This window comes from Chelonoidis abingdonii, chromosome 3 (assembly GCF_003597395.2).
Source record: "Chelonoidis abingdonii isolate Lonesome George chromosome 3, CheloAbing_2.0, whole genome shotgun sequence".
Classification (NCBI taxonomy): domain Eukaryota; kingdom Metazoa; phylum Chordata; order Testudines; family Testudinidae; genus Chelonoidis; species Chelonoidis abingdonii.
The window spans coordinates 156,627,235-156,645,863 of record NC_133771.1 but is presented as its reverse complement, the minus strand read 5'-3'; the positions used below and the strand labels follow the sequence as shown (position 1 = coordinate 156,645,863).

The 18,629-nt window shown below is 39.3% G+C and overlaps 1 protein-coding gene across 4 annotated transcripts in view; it reads left to right on the top strand.

Annotated features, from left to right (window-relative positions):
- BTBD9 (BTB domain containing 9) overlaps window positions 1-18,629 on the top strand; it is a 304,822-nt gene that overhangs the window by 215,291 nt on the left and 70,902 nt on the right. For 3 of the 4 annotated variants that reach the window (XM_075064264.1, XM_075064265.1, XM_075064266.1), the window contains exons 8-9: window positions 1,242-1,431; window positions 16,867-16,974. In XM_075064264.1, coding sequence (XP_074920365.1) covers window positions 1,242-1,431; window positions 16,867-16,974 — 298 coding nt within the window. Of the gene's footprint in view, window positions 1-1,241; window positions 1,432-5,620; window positions 5,849-16,866; window positions 16,975-18,629 lie in introns of those variants that run through there. The other variant, XM_075064267.1, reaches the window with a different exon arrangement.

Genomic DNA, 18,629 nt, shown 5'->3' with positions numbered 1-18,629 from the left:
CCATAAATAAACTGTTACTGTAATGATCTGTGTTTGCTTTGGAAAGATGGGGAAGCTGTTTCAGAAGGATGAAACAGATTGGAGTCCACTGAGTATGCAGTCCCAAACAGAACAGAATGAGTAGGAAAAGAACCAGTCCATGCAAAGGAACAATCTCTAATAAGATGTCTTTCCTGAATCAGAGGAAAATGCACTTAATATTCAAACATTGTTTTATTCTGGCACAAATGAGTTTGTAAGCTTCCTAAACCTCTAAAAACATTACAGAAAATATTTTAATTCTAGCTTTTAGTTTGTTACAGAATTGCAGGCTAACCTTGATTATTTGAAACTCTCTATTGTCATATCAGTCATCCATTCATTACATTGAAGGTTCCCTCAATTTTCTGAACTTATTCATGGTTCCTGTGACATTCAAATAATTGCAGTTCTGCTACATAAGAGAGAGGTATTTTATTAATATTTATAATTATTGTATTACCCAGGCCCCATATTCTCTGGTAAACTCTTTTACTTTGTGACAGCAGTGGTGCAGTGAAATTTTTGCAGTCACATATAAATGGACACATGATCCAAAATGAGTTTTGAATAAAAATCCATGTAAATAGGAAAACAAAAATCTCATAATACTGCAATGCTACCCCCAGGAGGGAAAATAGCATCTTATCTCTTTTCCTCCATTCCTTTTAAGTTAAGGTCTATATGGTCTCTGTTTTCCTCTCCTTGCCAAGAGACGTAACTACTTCTGTGCAGGATTTGATTTTTACTCCTACCTGTCTCTGCTCCTGTTATTGGGATTCCATTCACTTTGCCTGAGCCGGGGAATGCTTGTCTAGGGGAGACTATCAACAGGTCCTTTCACACCAGCAGGAAAGGAAGCAGAATGTTACTGTCCCAACTGTGATATCCCAAATGTTAGTTATCGCTGAATGTTAGTTATCGATACTTATTTTGTCACACAACTACGCTGGAATCAGTGCTGTAAAAATTGTACTGCTTTGGTTCAGAGAGCGCAGTTGTTTTTAATTTATGCCATGAAACAGATGCATAGTATAATAAGTGAAGGTGCTTATGAAGGGATGCAGGATTATGGTGGCTCACAGAACATGTTAGATTGTGTGTGTTAGCAATAATTTTATGCTTATTTTTTATTCTTCACCAGAAATAAAAATTGTTAGAACTGGAGATCTCATTTGCTGTCCATTTGATCACATTTGCTCTCTTTGTGTTTTAATTCATAGTTCCCACTGAAAATGTTGCAACAATTGCAGACTGTGCCAGTGTGATTGAGGGTGTAAGTCGAAGTCGCAATGCCTTATTGAATGGAGATACAAAGAATTATGACTGGGATTCCGGGTACACGTGTCATCAGCTAGGCAGTGGTGCTATTGTGGTACAGCTCGCACAGCCATTCATGATTGGATCAATACGGTAAGGGGATTCTTCTCTAAAGAACCGGTAACAATGATGCTTCAGCAACCTTACAGATAAAATTGCTTTCTTGTAAATCGACTCTGAAACGTGCAGAATTTCCTGGTCAGTAATTATATCATTGGAAATATTTTAGTATTTATCCATTTGTTTTTTTATTTTTGTTCCAATATAACATAGTATGTTTAATTTCTCAACATCTATCAAATTTTATGTGAAAATACAGTAATACAATATCAGAACAAAAGTAAAACTTAACATGATGTCAAATGACTGCCTTGTACATCTGTATAGATAGCACCAAAATAGAAAAATAAGATTTTTAAAAAGTTTTAAAAAAAAAAGTCTACTGTATTAAAACAGAAAATTAGTTTCACCCTTGACTATGGAGCAGCTAGATGCTCTGTAATACACGTTATTAGATAAAAATGAGAGCAACAACTGAAGAAAGGAGAGAGTCATCTTAAGATATGTCCACTCTTAGGGTATGTCTTCACTGCAGAGGTAAGATGGGTTCTGATGCCCTGGGCTAGAGAACCTGAGCTCCAGTTCAAACCACTATGTCCATACTTCTATTTTTAGCACGCTAGTTCAAGCTCCACTAGCATGACTCTGCATACCCGGGCTGGGAGGCTTGCTATTACCTACAGAGTAGACTTATTGCATTGAACTGATTGTTTTCACACTAAGGGATTGTCTACATGTGAAAGTTAATTTGGATTAAAATAGGGTGGGAATTTAAAGTTCAATAGTTATTCCTGAATAACTCCATTATTTTGGAATTAAAGTACCTTGTTCCTGTTTCTTATTCCACTTTTCAAAGTGGATTATGCTGAACTAGAACAAGGGTCTCTTATTCTGGAATAAGAGTGTATGCACATGGAGCTATCCCAGAATAGCTATTTGGAATAATTCAATATATAGACAAGCCCTATGAAAATCAGGTAATGTTCTTGTATGTTGTCAGGAACTGCAGTTGTATCTTATGTGACATGATGAAAAAGAAGAGAGGTTTCTGAATTTTAAGTGCTTGCAGATGAAGCTGGAAATCTGGCACCCTCAGAAGTTAGCAATAGCTGATCTACAAAGGCAGACATGTATTGCCGGAAACTAGATCTGTGCCCTCTTCCTATTAAGATGGGATTAGCCAGTGAGATTCAAATGCCTTGTGAAAATGGATTCTTTTTTTCTGTCTTTTTTAATTAAAACAAAATTTGAGACATTGATCAAACCTGAAGGAGAGTATCAGTACAGGCACAAGGAAAAGGTCTGAGACTTAAGGATTTTCTCTTGGGTCCTATCCTCCTCTTATTCACATTATACACTAACTGTCTGTACATATGCATTTTTTTTAGAAGTGAGGTATTTTTGGATGAGTACAGAATTGGTGAACCACTTAGTTTAGTACTCCTGCACCTTATGAATTTCAAGAAATATTTATTGTCCTCCTGATAAATTTGTGTTTTATAGTTTCAACTTGTAACAAAGTATTATGGCAGTTATAAAACTGAAGTTATCTGTGTAGGGGTTAGACACCATGACAGATTCTTAACCATAACATTAGCAATTACAATAATACTGCTATAGAAATTACACTGAATTTGAGTCCAGAGATGCTGCTGGTGAACATTCAATGAGCAATGATATTAAAGTCAGTGCCATTGTGCAGGGAACAATTCAATGAGCAATGATATTAAAGTCAGTGCCATTGTGCAGGGAACAATTCACACTCTTCAGTTTGGGCTTTTATATCCTCAACCAACTATCACAGCTTACATAGAAAAAGGAAAAATACGGTACTCAGAATATCTTAAAAGTTGGTGATTGAGAAGTAATTACCTCATTTTCATACCAATTTAAAAACATTAAAATTTAAGAATAAAAAATCTGCAGAAGCCTGACAATATAAAATATATGGAGACTAATCACTAATTTATATAATTTCTCAGTTTATCGTTCCTTTGCCTATCATCTTTCAATTGTCTAATCATTACATCATTTTCAGTATTTTCAGTTTAGTGCAAGAAATTGACTAAATTAAGCTCTGTGCCACCTTCTATTGTCTTCCAGCAGAACCGATTTTAATAATTCTCATTATTAAACAGTTTTAGAGGAATGGTAGCTTTTGGGACCAGAAAGTGATGGTTATATAATTGGTTTGTGTAATAGTGTAAATTAAAATATAAACTATATTATTCCATATTACAAAATTAATAGTCAGTTGTAATGAGAGAGCACTGTGAAAACATGGGGTCAGTTTCTCAACTCAGACTCTGCCACCTTTTTGGTGCTGCAACAGAATAAACCAGATGGAAAGCTACTCTAAAGGGGCATCCAAGGATTCCTCTGAGAGAGGTGAATCCTCGAGTACTGTAGAGTTAAAGAGGTAGTGCTACACCACTTATATCCCCTCCAATCTCCCCACCCCCTTTAAAAGACAAAAGAAACCACACTGCCTCCTCATAGACCAAACTAAAACCAGATACATATGGGTTTAGCTTATGAAATTGCATTTGCTATTGCAGGAAAATTCACCAGCTCTTACAGCAGCCTCCAATGAAATGTCCATTCAGTCACCTTGGACAGCAGCATTTATTTCATAGTTCATAAACCTCTTAACCTCTTGATGCATGTCCAGCATTTAACCTAACATCAGACTTTTTAAAACAAGTGTGAAAAAAAATTACTCTCTCCCAAAGTAGTGCAAGGCAACCACAGATAAATGTTCAGTCTCAAATGCTGAAGAAGCAAAACACTGCCTCGGTCACTAGCGAAGGTGTCTTGTCCCTGAATAGTATGACTATAAACATAGACTGTAGAGGTCCTTCTTTGTCACCATTCTACTACATCAGCATTACACTATTGCTGTCCGTTTTCATATTGTTTAGCTGCTATTGCTATCTAGTAGCTTCCCATAGTGTGAATCCTCAAAGGTCAAAGGTGCTGCTATTATCAGGAGTCCCAGAATGAGGAACCAGAATTGAGTTAAGCTGAATTTAGTACAAAAATTCAGTCAGTTATGTTTCCCCTTCATTTAAACCTGCATTTTTTTTTAGCAAGATGGAGGATTCTCCACAATCTTTATCTATTTTTCTTTAACTACCTCCCTCAAGGCACTTTGAGTGATCCCATTTTTCCAGCTAGGAGAGGAGGATCCTTCCAAAGTAGAGAGTCAATATAGAGTGAATTGCTCCTTCCTTGAAAAGCTGAGTTTGTTATTAGACCAATGGGCTGAGCCCTAAATTGTTGATTAGGAATGAAAAAATGTTTTGAGTTTCATAATCATGACTATGTTCAGATTATATGGTAACTCCTAAGAGATCAAGAACAGCGATTCTTTAAAAAGAGTAGTAGGTGCTTGTAGTTTACAGAAACTGGAAGGAACTCCATTAAAGTCCTATTTCAGGGTTAGAAAGTATTACCATAGCAACTAAATTGTGTTTCTTTGAAAACAGAAGGGCTGATGAAACTCATATGCATTGGAAATGCAGAAGGTTAAACCTTTAGGAACCTGTTTTGTACTTGTGATTTATTGCAGATTTAATTTATTTGTCTCCTTCAAATGATTGTTTATAAACCGAGAAGCTCTTGACTCCCAGATAAAAATATTTTGCAAGAAATTCTAATGAATATTACAAGCTTAGAAATATTTTCATAGTAATCAGCCATTGCAACAAAAGACCTGTAAACATTTTGAATTTTTTTTTAAAGAAGAAAATGAGTTTATTTGTATCTTTTAGATTTTGGATAGGAAATACAAAATTATCATTTGTGAAGTTTATCTAATAAAAAGTTAAGGCTCACACATGTGGCAGATAATAATATACTTGAAGCAGATAGCTGATGCAGAACATAAAACATCCCTTTAGCCAGTTTCTGATACACTGTTTTCTACTTGGACTGAAAATATCTTTTACATTTTCCCCTCTGATTGGTCCTTATCAATAACAAAAAAAAAAAGTTATCCCATGAGGAGCAGAAATGTAGTAAATTGTATATTTAACATGGCAAACACAATACAAGTGCCTTCCTATTTAGCTGCTGAAATTGTTTTTAGTAATGAAAGTGCTGCAGTATCAAAAATCAGCTGAGTAGCTGTAACTCTCTTCTAGCAATCCTTGAATTGGAGGTTTTAATGATATTATAGTTCCATATTTGACTGATAACCCTATAGATTTTTTTTCTACAGGTTTCCCAAAGGAGAAGAAGAGGCAACTCACAAATACATAATTTGTAATAGTGTATATGGTATTTGCCTGCATCTTTATTTCTTTCTCATGTTAAAATAAATAGGCTTATTTTATACCTCTGTAAACATGTATTAACTACTTGTCCCTCTTTAATAATAGTAATAGGCACATATATGGTGCTTTTCATCTTCAAAGTACCTTCTAACATTAAAGGTTTTGTATTAATTTGTTAATGTTTTCTCTGTATTTCATCATTCCAAACACCTATTATATTTCCAATTATCCCATGCAATTTTTGCTAATTATCACTTTCTTCCCTTACTACTAATCTTCGACGCTTTCCTGATCCTGCAGTGAAGTCATAACTCCAAATACATGATGATATAAGCACAAAACAAGTGTGCAGGATTATGGCTCCTCTGCAGGATCCAGCAAAGGGACCTGGCTGGCTGCAGGAAAACCTATTCAAACACAAATAAATGCATTAACAGAAAGGGAGATTACAGAAACTGTAGGTAATTTAAGTGTCTTTCCATAAAAATATTCTGTTTATTAAAACTTGCCCATTAAATCTTCTTTAAGAGTGTTGTTACCTTGTGCTTGAATATTTTCTGACCCACAGCTGATTTTGTAGCAAACTGCACATACTGTATGGACATATTATAGTCTGGTATCTGTGTGTCATGAACTGCCTTTCATGTATTCAAGAAGGGGATATGTTCTTGTAAGGTGCATAATTATTAAGTATTTTCTCTGCTCCCTGTGAGTACACAGTTATTTACTATACTTAGAACAGGGAACAAAAATCCTTCCCCAGAAAGCTGACACATTAACAGTATAGACCCATAGAATTATGGGGCTGCTCAGGATCTTGAGAGGTTACCTAATCCAGCCCCCTGCACTGAGGTAGAACCAAGTATATCTAGAACATCGCTGACAGTTTTGTCTAGCCAGTTCCTAAAAACCTCCCTTGGAAATCTAGTCCAGGGCTTAACTATCTTTATAGTAGGAAAACTTTTTCTAATATCTAACCTAAATCTCACTTGTTGCAGATTAAGCCCATTACTTATCCTACCCTTGGTGGACACAGAGAGCAATTAATCACCGTTCCCTTTATAACAGCACTTAACATATATGAAGACTGTTATCTGGTCTCCCACCAGTCATCTCCTCTCAAGACTAAACATGCCCAGTTTTTTAATCTGAGCAGCAGCAATGTAAAATATTGACATAAATGCAGTACAAATAATCACAGGGGTAGCATATGACACTTTTAGCTGTTTTGAAAAAGAGTATTGTTGCCTCTTCTGGCCTGAATGGTAGCCAATATTTGCGGCCTTGCACGTTTGTTCCGTTAGGGGGAGAAATTGATAATACAAGTCAGTTATTTCTTTGGTGGAATCCTGTTTATTTACTAAGAGTGTACCCAAATCTTGTTTTCCTGAACACAGTAGAAACAAAGAGCATGCAGCCTCCCTTCTCAGAAATTCCGAAACCTGCCTTTCCAGCAAGTTCCATGCCCAAGGAGATTTTTGTCTCTGCTCCCTCTCAAGGCTCACAACTGCTTCTTTCACTGTGTGCTGGTATTTTTTCTCCTGTCCTTTTACTTCTCTCACACACATCTTGCCAAATAATCCCCTAGCCTCTACAATTGAAATCAGGAAACCCTTTAGTAGGCTTAGTTTCTGATCAGACCATAACATAGGATCCATTGCCTTGAGTGTCAGCTTCTGCTGTTTCCAGCTATGTCACTACATAAATGGGCTCAATTGCTCTTGTTAAGGATTCTGACAGAAGGGTGCTTAGCATATCTTATCAGCTTTAACCAGGTTTGTGATTGTCTGTAGATCAAAAACCTGTTTGGTGGCAGCCATTAACACCTTCCAGCATAACTATATTTACAATATATATTTCTTGAGCTAGAGGACAAGGTATAGCAGCCCAGTGCCATTTGCTGAGGGCATGTCTACACTTGCAGATGTAGAGCGCTTTGAGTTAAACCAGCCTTCGTAGAGCTCAGTAGGGAAAGCGCTCCAGTCTGTCCACAATGACAGCTTCAAGCGCACTAGCATGGCCACATTTGCGCTCTTGCAGCGGCATTGGGAGCGGTGCGTTATGGGCAGCTATCCCAGCATGCAAGTGACTGCAATTCGCTTTTCAAATGTGGGGGGGGGGGAGTGTGTAAGTAGAGGGAGAGAGAGTGGGTTTTTGGGGGGCTGAGAGCATGTCGGCATGCCGTCTTGTAAGATCAGACAGCAGCAGACTCCTCCCCATCCCGCCCCCTCTCTCACTCACAGCATTCCACACTAATGGTTGCTTTCTCTTGGGGCAGATAAGCAGCTGGCTGTCAGAAATGGAGCTTTCAAAGGGTCTATCCGTATTCATGCTGCGATTCAAAACAAAGACAAGAGTGGCCACTTGACTTAAGGGGATTATGGGACGTTTCCGGAGGCTGATGAGAGCACAGTAATGCAACACCCCATTCACACTGGCATTGCGGCGCTCCAGCAGGGGCGCAGCAAACATTATTCAACTCACCGAGGTGGAGTACCAGCAGCGCTGCAGCTGCGGAGTCAGAATGCTCTACGTGACTTGCCAGTGTGGATGGGTAGTGAGCTAGTGCGCCCTTTATTGTGCTGTAACTCGCAAGTGTAGCCAAGCCCTAGGACACCCAGTAGTGAATGTTGCATATACCTGTATGAGAATATTAGGGATACTGATTGTGATAGGCAACATGTTTACTCTATGCCCAAGACTAGGAAAGGGGACACTTGGATTCTAGGCAAGGCTTTGACCAGGCTGCAGGTGTGGTGTTCTCTGTTCCCAGCCGGCGTGGGGCCTGCCTAGTGCCCAGCAGGGGAGAGAAGCTGCGGCCTTGCATTTGCCAGGGACAGAGGACTGCAGGCTGCAGGTGCCGGTGTTCTTGGTCCCTAGCAGGCGCAGGGCCGCGGCTTAAGCCGGAGAGAAGCCGCAACCCCACACCTGCCGGGGACAGAGAACTCCAGGGCTGCAGGCTGCGGGCACCGGTGTTCTCTGTCCTCGCGGCTTCTCTCCGGCTTCTCTCTGCGCTGCCCAGAACTGCTGCCAAAAAAAAAGAAAAACCAGCTCTGACTCTGCTGTCCCAAGAATGGACAGCATGCTGCCCCAGGCACGTGCTTCCTCCACTGGTGCCTGGAGTCGGCCCTGTATGTGAGTATTCTTCCGCTGCACTGATACTGCTGTTTTCTTGTGTTTTGCAATTTATCGTTTTTTTAACATCTTGCTCTAAAATGAGTGATTCAAATAAAAGACAGTATATGTATTATTTCAATGCAGAGTGGGAAGAATCCTATTGTTTTATTGAAAATAAAGGGAAAAGTGTTTGCTTATTGTGCGGGGGTGCTGTTGCAGTGCTGAAAAAACATAATGTCGAATGTCGTTTCCAAACTAATCACGGCTCTTTTGACATTAGCCATCCACTTAAATCTGAGTTGAGAAAGAAAAAAATTAATCAACTCAAATCAAACCTATGTGCCCAGCAATCTGTTTTCACTAGACAAGTGGTAAAGTCTAAAGGTGCTACTATTGCTTCCTTTAAAACGGCTCATCTGCTCGCAAAGAAGAAAAAACCCTTTCAAGATGGTGAATTGTTGAAGGAAGCATTTTTAACTGGTGCTGATTGCCTGTTTCAAGGATTTCCTAACAAGGGTGAGATTTTGTCGGCAGTTATCAGACAACACAGTTACGAGGAGGATACATGCAATTTCAAGCGACATGCAAACTCAGTTAAAGGATGACTTGGAAATATGTGATTGGTTTTCACTGCAGTTCAATGAGCCGACAGATATATCAGATACAGCGCAGTTGGCAGTTATGGTGAGGATGGTATTTAGTGACTTTACCATAAAAGAAGAGTTACTAAAAGTATTGCCTATGAAAGGGCAAACAAAGAGTGAGGACATCTATAATTTATTCAAATCATATGCAACATCAATTAGTATGTCACTACACAAGCTGTCTGCGATCACCACTGATGGTGCACCAGCAATAATGAGCAGCGCCAATGGATTCATTGCACTCTATAAGAAGAATGAATCCTTTTCAAACTTAATGTCTTATCATTGCATTATTCACCAACTTTGTGCGTCAAAGTTCTTTCTTTTCAACAGGTCATGAATGTCATTATTAAAATAATTAACTCTATTCGAGCAAAACCTTTGCAACACCGACTTTTTAAGGCCCTGTTGGAAGATGTTGATGATAAAATAATCTGATCTTATCTTGCACACAGAAGTACAGTGGCTGAGCAAAGGTAAAGTTCTTGCATGTTTTTTTAAGCCTAATTGAAGAGATCAAAGAATTTCTGAAGTCCACAAATCAGAACTTCAAGCAACTAGAAGACTCCACCTGGTTAATGGACTTGGCTTTTCTTGCCGACATCACTGACAAACTGAACATTTTAAATCTTGAGCTCCAGGGAAAAGACAAATGAGTGGCTCAAATGATAGGTTCTGTAAAATCATTCAAAGCAAAACTGATCTTGTGGATGTCGCATATGAAGGCTAAATCTCTTGTACGTTTCCCAAGTATGAAGAAAATGGTATGTGACAGTGATTTTAACCCATCACCATTTGTTATCCACAGTCAAACACTTCTGGAACAATTTGAAAAGAGATTTGAACAGTTCACCATCATTGAGCCTGTAGTTGCCTTTCTTGTGAATCCTTTTACTTGCCAAATAGAGGTAACTTGGGGGAGGGATAGCTCAGTGGTTTGTGCATTGGCCTGCTAAACCCAGCATTATGAGTTCAGTCCTTGAGGAGGCCACTTAGGGATCTGGGACAAAAATCAGTACTTCATCCTGCTAGTGAAGGCAGGGGGCTGGACTTGATGACTTTTCAAGGTCCCTTCCAGTTCTAGGAGATTGGTATATCTCCAATTATTATAAAAGGCTACATCAATTGCAAGTCTCATTCAAGTAAGAAGAGAAGACGTGGAATTGGAGATTTTGGACCTCCAAATGACATTGTTCTAAAATCCTGCGCAACAGATTAAAACTTTTGGAATCTGGTAGACAAAAAAAAGTTTCCTGTCTTAAAAAAATGCATCATACAAAGTAAAATCTTATTTCGGTTCCACTTATCTGTGCGAAGTTCTGTTTTCAACAATGAACATAATAAAATCAAAATACAGATCTCAGCTTACAGATGCCCATCTTGGCAATTGCTTACGAACGGGAATATCATCCTACTCTCCCTCCTATGAAAAATTGGCTGAAGAAATGCAGTGCCAAAAATCACACTGACTTTATTAGAAAAACCACATGAATTAATGATACCTATTTTCCATTAAATGCTGCTGAGTGTGTATGATTAACTTGTGTTTAACTTTTTTTCATATTTGTTTGTTTGTTTACTGAAATCCAGATACAAGTAACAAATCAAAGAATATTTTTAATTAAATTTAACTGGCTATCTATGTTAAAGTAAGAATAATAAATATATTTGGACCAGCAGTTCAACAATGTTTTACTTTTTTAAAATAAATAAGATGAAAACTGTGTATGATATTTATTTTGTAAAAACTCTTTAATTTTTTGTAAGTAGATAAAAAAAAGCAAATTCACATGGTAAGGTGAAAGAGTAATTGCTGAATAATTTAATTAATACCTTTTACATGTAAAATTACCTTTTTATCTTATGGATTCATATATTATGTAATATTAAATATGATGTTTTTCATATTATTTAATGTAGAAATACAAAATAAGCCTTGAAAAATTGTTGGCACCCGCCACACTCTTCTGAAAACATGAATGTGCTACTGGCCGCAAAAAGGTTGGGGACCACTGATCTAAATAAACACTACCTGGTTAAGTGAATAATAGGGGAAGCCTTGGGCTTCTGGGAATGTTGATATAAGAGAAACAAATGTTTAATGCCTCTGATATTGCAGGGAATGAGCTGGAAGGATCTTCAATTCACTCAGCATTTCTCTCTCAGCCCACAGGACAATATTTACTAACGAAAGTTAATGTAACATTTTATTCTAATATGAGAAGCCCCAGTAGCATCAGCAGCTTTGCCCATGACTGATGTATTCCTGTGGTGTATGCAACTCTGCCTTCTGTAGTTAGACATTCTCCTTTCAGCCATCCCATATTCATCACAGCAAAGCACAGCTTCTCTACAGAAGTTTACCCTAGTAGCTTGTCTGGCATACGTTTGAAGGATTAGTACATGTGGCATGAAAAGTGGCCCTTGTGCCCACTGTGCACTGGTGAATATTCATGCAAGTGTCTGGCAGGCTTTTGCTTTTTTGCTTTTTTTCTCTGAAAAGGCAGCTCTTGCAGAATAAATTCCAAACAGGGTGTATATTTCTTTTCTCTCTTTGTTCTTCAAAAAAAAAAAAAAAAGTATGGCAGGAAAGGCTGAACTCTTATTTTGCATCTTTCACAAATCCCAAAGGAGGAAGTGTCTATTTTTATCATTCATGTTAAGTCTCTTTGGGAGTGCCTTAAATTAATATACTGTTTGTTAATGATAACCCAAACCCAGATCCTCTTTCAAGCAGTTTAACCTGGGCCAAGTACTGCTGAGATAAGAGCAACTCATCTCCTCACAAAAAAGAAATCTGTCCACTTAGTCTTTTGCTCTGAATTCACACCACTTGTGTTTTAATTAGAGCATTTAGCAGTTAGAATAATTATAATTACCAGTGTGCTATTGGAAATATTTGAATTTTAAACTCCTGACTATAGCTTTGAAGACCTGGCCCAAGGAAACTGCATTGAGTCCCCAATAATGAAGGAATTCCATTGAAAAACATAATTAGCCAATTTTTTTTACAGCCGTTTTAAAAGAAAACAATTTACATATGTTTTTGCATTTTTCCCCTCTTTATAATCCTTCAGAAGATTTAGCCTATGATTAGAAATTGTTAGATAGATTCAGTATTTGTTATTTATAAGTACTCATCACATCTAGGATTCTACCCTTACATTGTCAGACTTTTAACAAGGAAGTCTGCTGCAGTCTATCTTGCCTTGAGCAGGCAAACGACCTTAACAGCTGTAGAAAAGCAGGATGGGTGAGGATCTGAGGAAGCAGAATTTCTGGTAGCTGAATCTTTCTTCTGACCAAATCCTGAAAAGATGCCTCTGGGAATTTGACAGAATCAGCTCTGAATTTTTAATTTGCAGATAGACAGCACTAGTGAGAGCTAAAAGGCTTCTTTTGGAAACCTTTTATTTTAACTTCTTAAATTATTATTTATTAATAGTATTAGCTGCCTGAGATTGAGTTGAGAGATTCTGAAGTGTCTTTTTAAAATCTGTTTGTCCAGCCTACCTGAGCCCAAATTTTCTGAGGTTCAGAAATAAGAAATATAACGTTAAACCTAAAGTTTTGTCAAGTTCTGATTTGTACAGGATCATGGAAGCACAAGGCCTTAGCACGATTCTTGGGTAAGGGATTGGACCCATATATTCCTAGTAAATTAATTCCTACAGCAAGTCAGGTTCAGCCATGGACAGCATTTTCGCATAAGGAAAAGGGCTCCACGTTCAGCTTCCAGATAGGTCATTTTCACCTCTCTAACAGCAGTGTTGTTTAACTCTGAAGAGAGGAATAATTTTTTAACAATAATATTTGTCACAGCAGAGGTAGCAGCTGAAAGCAAGAAAGATTGCCTCACTAGGGAGAAGTGAAATTACATGAGACTTAAGCATTCTGGTAAGAGATCCTTAAAGACACACAAGCTTGATAGTTTGCTACTGGAAAAGTGTTTAAATGTGACCGAGTTTATTTTCTTTTAGAATATAACTGGCTCAACTTGGATGTTTCTTGATATTTTCAGTGACAGACAACAATCCCTACCCACTGTAGTTTGAAAGGGTTTGCTGTGCATAGTTGAGGAAAGAACCCTGACTAGCCCCTTTTGTTAATTGTGCTAACTAGATTCCACAGTTTTCTTTTTACTTGTATGTATAGCTCTACTCATAGTGATTTAGATGTTTAATATAGTTCTAGCTATTTTGATTGGTTCGTTGTGCTCTGATTATTGTTGTAGGAACAGGTCCCATTGGATTCCATAGCAAACAGCAGGTGCAATCAAAATATACCAAGTGTTCATTACAGTTAGGGCTTGTCTGCACTTACACCAGTGCAGCTGTGACACTGTAGTGCTTAGTGAAGACACTGTCTGTGCCAACAGGAGAGCTTCCGCCTTTGGTATAGGTACCTCACCTCCCAGAGAGGCAGTAGCTGTGTTAACAGGAGAAGTGGTCCTGTCAACATAGCACTGTCTACACCAGGGATTAGGTCAGTATAACTGTGTTGCTCAGGGGTATGGATTTTCCACATAGTTATATCGACATAGGTTCCTAGTGTGCACCAAGCCTTAGTGTTAGCAACATTTGCTGACAAGAATCTGCTGACCAAATTATCACAAAGGCTGAAATATTTACACGAGTGTGTTGCACAAATTTAGGCATGTTGCATAAACAATACAGAGCAGGCATTTTCTATAAGCTTTTAAACGGCACCCAGTTCAGTGAATAAGCAAATGACTTCAATCTTTGTAACAGTTAATCTTATAGAAAATAAATCCCTTAAGGAAATGAATGGAAGATTTAAAAAAAAAAACAACATTCAGCACAACATAGTTTACCATAACATGCATAATGCAGACTTTCCAATTAGAATGTTACAATTTAAAAACAGGCTGATGAGAGAACAATTATTTTGAAGAAGGGGAAGTGCAGTTTGTTGAGTTTGTCTACAGTCATTCCTAATTCAAACAGCAAAGATAAGAGTTTTGAAAACATATTTGCTATTGAGTTTGTATCAAAATAACAGCAAAGAAAGCAATTAGTTGTAAACCGAACCCCTGCTAATCAGTAGTATGTAGCCAGCCCAGGCATTTATGTAAGAAATAAACAAAATCACATCTAATAATCAATTTTTAAAAAATGCTTCGCTGCTTCTAAAGAAAAATATGTAATGAGATTGCCTTCCACCACCCACAAGCCTCTGGCCTGGTCTACACTTAAAATTTAGGTTGACGTAGTTACAGTGCTTGGGGTGTGAAAAAATAGCACAGTTCAAGGGCCAGAGCTATGCCAATCTAACCCCCAGTGCAGATGCAGGTAGGTCAATAAAAGAATGCTTTCATCAACCTCAGTACCTTTGTTTGGGGAGGTGGTGTTCCTACTGCAATGGAAAAACCCTTTCGATCACTGTAGCCTGCATCCGCACTACAGGATTATGTTGACATTGCTATAGCACCATAGCGATGGTATTCTAATCCCTGTAGCTTAGACTCAGCCTCAGAACTGGGAAAATTTTGTCCGGACTATCTGGGGAAAGAAAACTCTTGGCCTCTTCAAGGATTGCACACACACCCTCTGCTCCTTGGCTTGCAGAGGGAAGGAGGCGGAGCTCCGTGGCTCATTGGTTGGACCAGGGTTCAGTATAAGTCAGGGGTTGGCAACCTTTCAGAAGCGGTGTGCTGAGTCTTCGTTTATTCACTCTAATTTAAGGTTTCGCATGCCAGTAATACATTTCAATGTTTTTAGAAGGTCTCTTTCTATAAATCTATAATATATAACTAAACTATTGTTGTATGTAAAGTAAATAAGGTTTATAAAATGTTTAAGAAGCTTCATTTAAAATTAAATTAAAATGCAGAGCCCCCCCTAACCGGTGGCCAAGACCCAGGCAGTGTGAGTGCCACTGAAAACCAGTTCGCGTACCGCCTTGTGCCATAGGTTGTTACCCCTGGTATAAGCCTACTGACTCCCATGCACACACAGGGAAAGTCTATAAACCTTTCATCCTATCTGAGGGTACCATTCTGCTCCATGCACCTCTTTCCTCCTCCTCCCACCACCCCCCCCGGCATTATGGTAGGACTGTGCTTGTGGACCTTGTTGTGGACATCATGCTAGTTGCCTTTTTAGTGCTGGGAAAGAATTTATCTCACTGCCAGATTGGATTGAGATGGGTGTGGTTTCATCTTCCTGTCAGCAGCCCAGGGACTCAGTGAGTAGGTTAGATTGTAAAATTCATTTTTTTTAAAGGTGCCCAGTGCGGGTAATTGTTGAGCAGGGGTTCAGTTACCTAATAAACCAGAACTAGAAGAGAAATAGCCATATCTCATAAAGAAGCCATATCTCATAAAGAAGGTGGAAAATGAGGATGGGTCTTCTAATGTTTGGTACAGTGAGGAGATGACCCTCTCTTTCCCACTCCTTTAAACCTCCCATTGGGAAGAAGGGCAGTGGTGTCCCAGAAATGGTGCCGAGACAGGTTAACGGATGCTGACAACAGCCCTACAGCAGATGGAACAGAGGAGTAGGGGCTGAAATTCACCTCCCTCCAGGTGGCCCAGGTTACAATGAAAGGATGACCCGCACTGGACAAGCTTTTGCTGGATAGGTCTCAGATGTGTCTCACTTCATAGAGTTGGAGCTTAGTTAAACCATATTCCTGGTGCCTTGTTTTCCTGCAGTGTCCAGGACACCCAAGATAAGGCGAAGGGAGCTCCTTAACAATGTATTTAATGTGTTTCCTGAAGGACAGTACGCTCGTTAGGTAGCATGAGTAGAAGAAGGGATCCTTCTTAAGAGCTGACCTGACCTGACCTGAATAGGCCAGTTTTACTTTTTCTTTTTTTGTCAATTTGATCCAAGGCTCCTCATTTTATGAAGCATAGAGATGAGGAATTCCCATTTCATATCCAGGCCTTGAGTTCTCTGTTAGTGAGTAATCCTTGCGTGTTTGTCACAATAAGAGAATATGTGCAAGAGGACAGTATTCCACACCATCAGCATCTGCTTTATTTTTCTTCTGGCCGTTGAGCTGTGCTTTCTTTACACAGCCACATTATCCAAACAGATCTTCAAGCCAGTGATACACTGGCAGTGTCACTTGGCAATTGAAATAGAGTATATATAGATTTGTAAATAAATTAAAAATAAACTGGATAAATGTTGTAGAATGACTATAGGGAATATATTACAGATTTTTGTTGGCTTTAACATAAAGTAGTATGAATAGTTGGGACTTGGAGGAACACCTGAAATAATGTGTGAAAGAAAAAGGGTATCAACAGAGAACACTGAGCATTAGAGACACATTGTAGATTAAACAATTTAGCTAAATATGGATTAAAGAGAAGATAGAAAAGACTGAAAAAAAAATGAGCAGCTTGGTTTAGTGGAAATTTAACTGATCACTTCTCTATTCTATTTCTCCCTGTCCAGGTTACTTCTCTGGGACTGTGATGATCGGAGCTATAGTTACTACATTGAGATTTCCACTAATCAGCAGCAATGGACCATGGTGGCTGATCGAACAAAAGTTTCCTGCAAGTAAGTTTAATTTTTTCCACTTATTTGCCCAAGGGAGAAACTAAACAAACTATTCTCCCATTGATTTGTGTGAGATTTACATGGTTACCTCTCACTAACACTGGTTGGAATTATACCATTATAACTTGCAAATAACTGAGACTAGACCCCTGTAAATGTGATTTTGGGGAATGGAGACTTCAAGCGTAGCTCAAGAGCCATCCTTTCAAACCAAAACCAACTTTTGAGGATACTGCCGATCAAGCCAGTTCCACATTTTTCCAGACTGGTTTTCCAGTGTAATATTTATTAACAAACAAAAACAGTGTTTAGTTACAGTTAAGGTTGCAGCAGGACACACCCTATCTACCCAAAACCTGACAAGCATGGTGTCACAACCTGGCCCTGGCTACCTTTCTGGATGGACACCAGTCTGTTGTAATGGGTCCCAAATTCCGGGCCCTTATGTTTCTAAGAGCCCTTCATCAGGGTAGTGACTGATCACTGTACTAGCTCTGGGTACCTCCAGCACACTCCCACATGCAGACCCTGTGTCTGACAATACTTCCAAGCTCCCACTTCATTAGATGCTTTCCCCACAGTCCTTCAGGCTATGGGAGCTCTGATTTCTCAGTTAGCTCTTCAGGTACAGGAAAGCAAGGAACAAAGGCCTAACAAAAGAATTTCTTAACCACTGCTTCTTAATAAAGTATATGCTAGAGAGTTACAGATCTTTGAAAAACAACAAAATCTTGAGCACACTCCCCTAGCCTGACCTTACATCCTCCTATGAGTCTGAGGCTTGGTCTGCATCCTTAGCCTTGGCAGCTCTTTCTGCTCTCCTTAGCCTAGTGGTCTTGCCTGTCATGGTGGTCTGGCCTCTGGCTTAGAAAAACTCCTTTTTAAAACAGTCTGTATCCTCCGTTTACCCATGTGCTTCTTCCTAGGAAAATTTCAGACTCCATGTCCCCCATCAGCATCTGGGCTGAGAGTCATTCAGATTCAAGGGTCCTACCCATAGAAAACTCAGTAGGGAATAGTCATTCAATGTTGTTGGCCCTTGATTGTTCTGTCATAGCTTCTCAGACATAGGTCTCAAACCCCTGTGTGATAGGTCGCTTGGAGGGCCAGACAGCCTAGCAGGTGGTGCCACTGGCCCTCCAGCCCCTTGCATCTCTTTCAGGATAGTAGAGGTGCCTGGTTCCTGGCCTTAAGGTGGACCCTTCTGGTTTCCATCCACATCTGGGAAACAGATCTTAAAGTAGTGTGGTAGGGGGATCCAGGCCCAGGCCCTCCCACTTCACCGGGTCTCAGACCAGGATCCTCCCTGCAGCAAGTCTGAGTCCACTACCCTTGTCTACTTTCTGCATATATGTCCCTTCAGTTTGGGGCATGGCCCCTAGAGTCCAAACAGTCAGTCAGTTAACAAAAGAGACAAAAGGAGCAGGGCTCTGCAGGACCTCAAAGGGAGGGTGGTTGGAAAAGGCACTGTCTATTAGCCTTACCCGATCTGTGTGCCCTCTCAGGCAGTCTTTTGTCTGGCTTCCCAGAGAAGTCATCTCTCCTGCAGCTCATCCCCTCACCATTTGCATGGGTTTCTCAGATCCTTTCAACTCACTTCTCCAGTAGGAGCATGCTCAGCAGGCCTGGAGGAGCAAGTCTATTGGATCCACTAT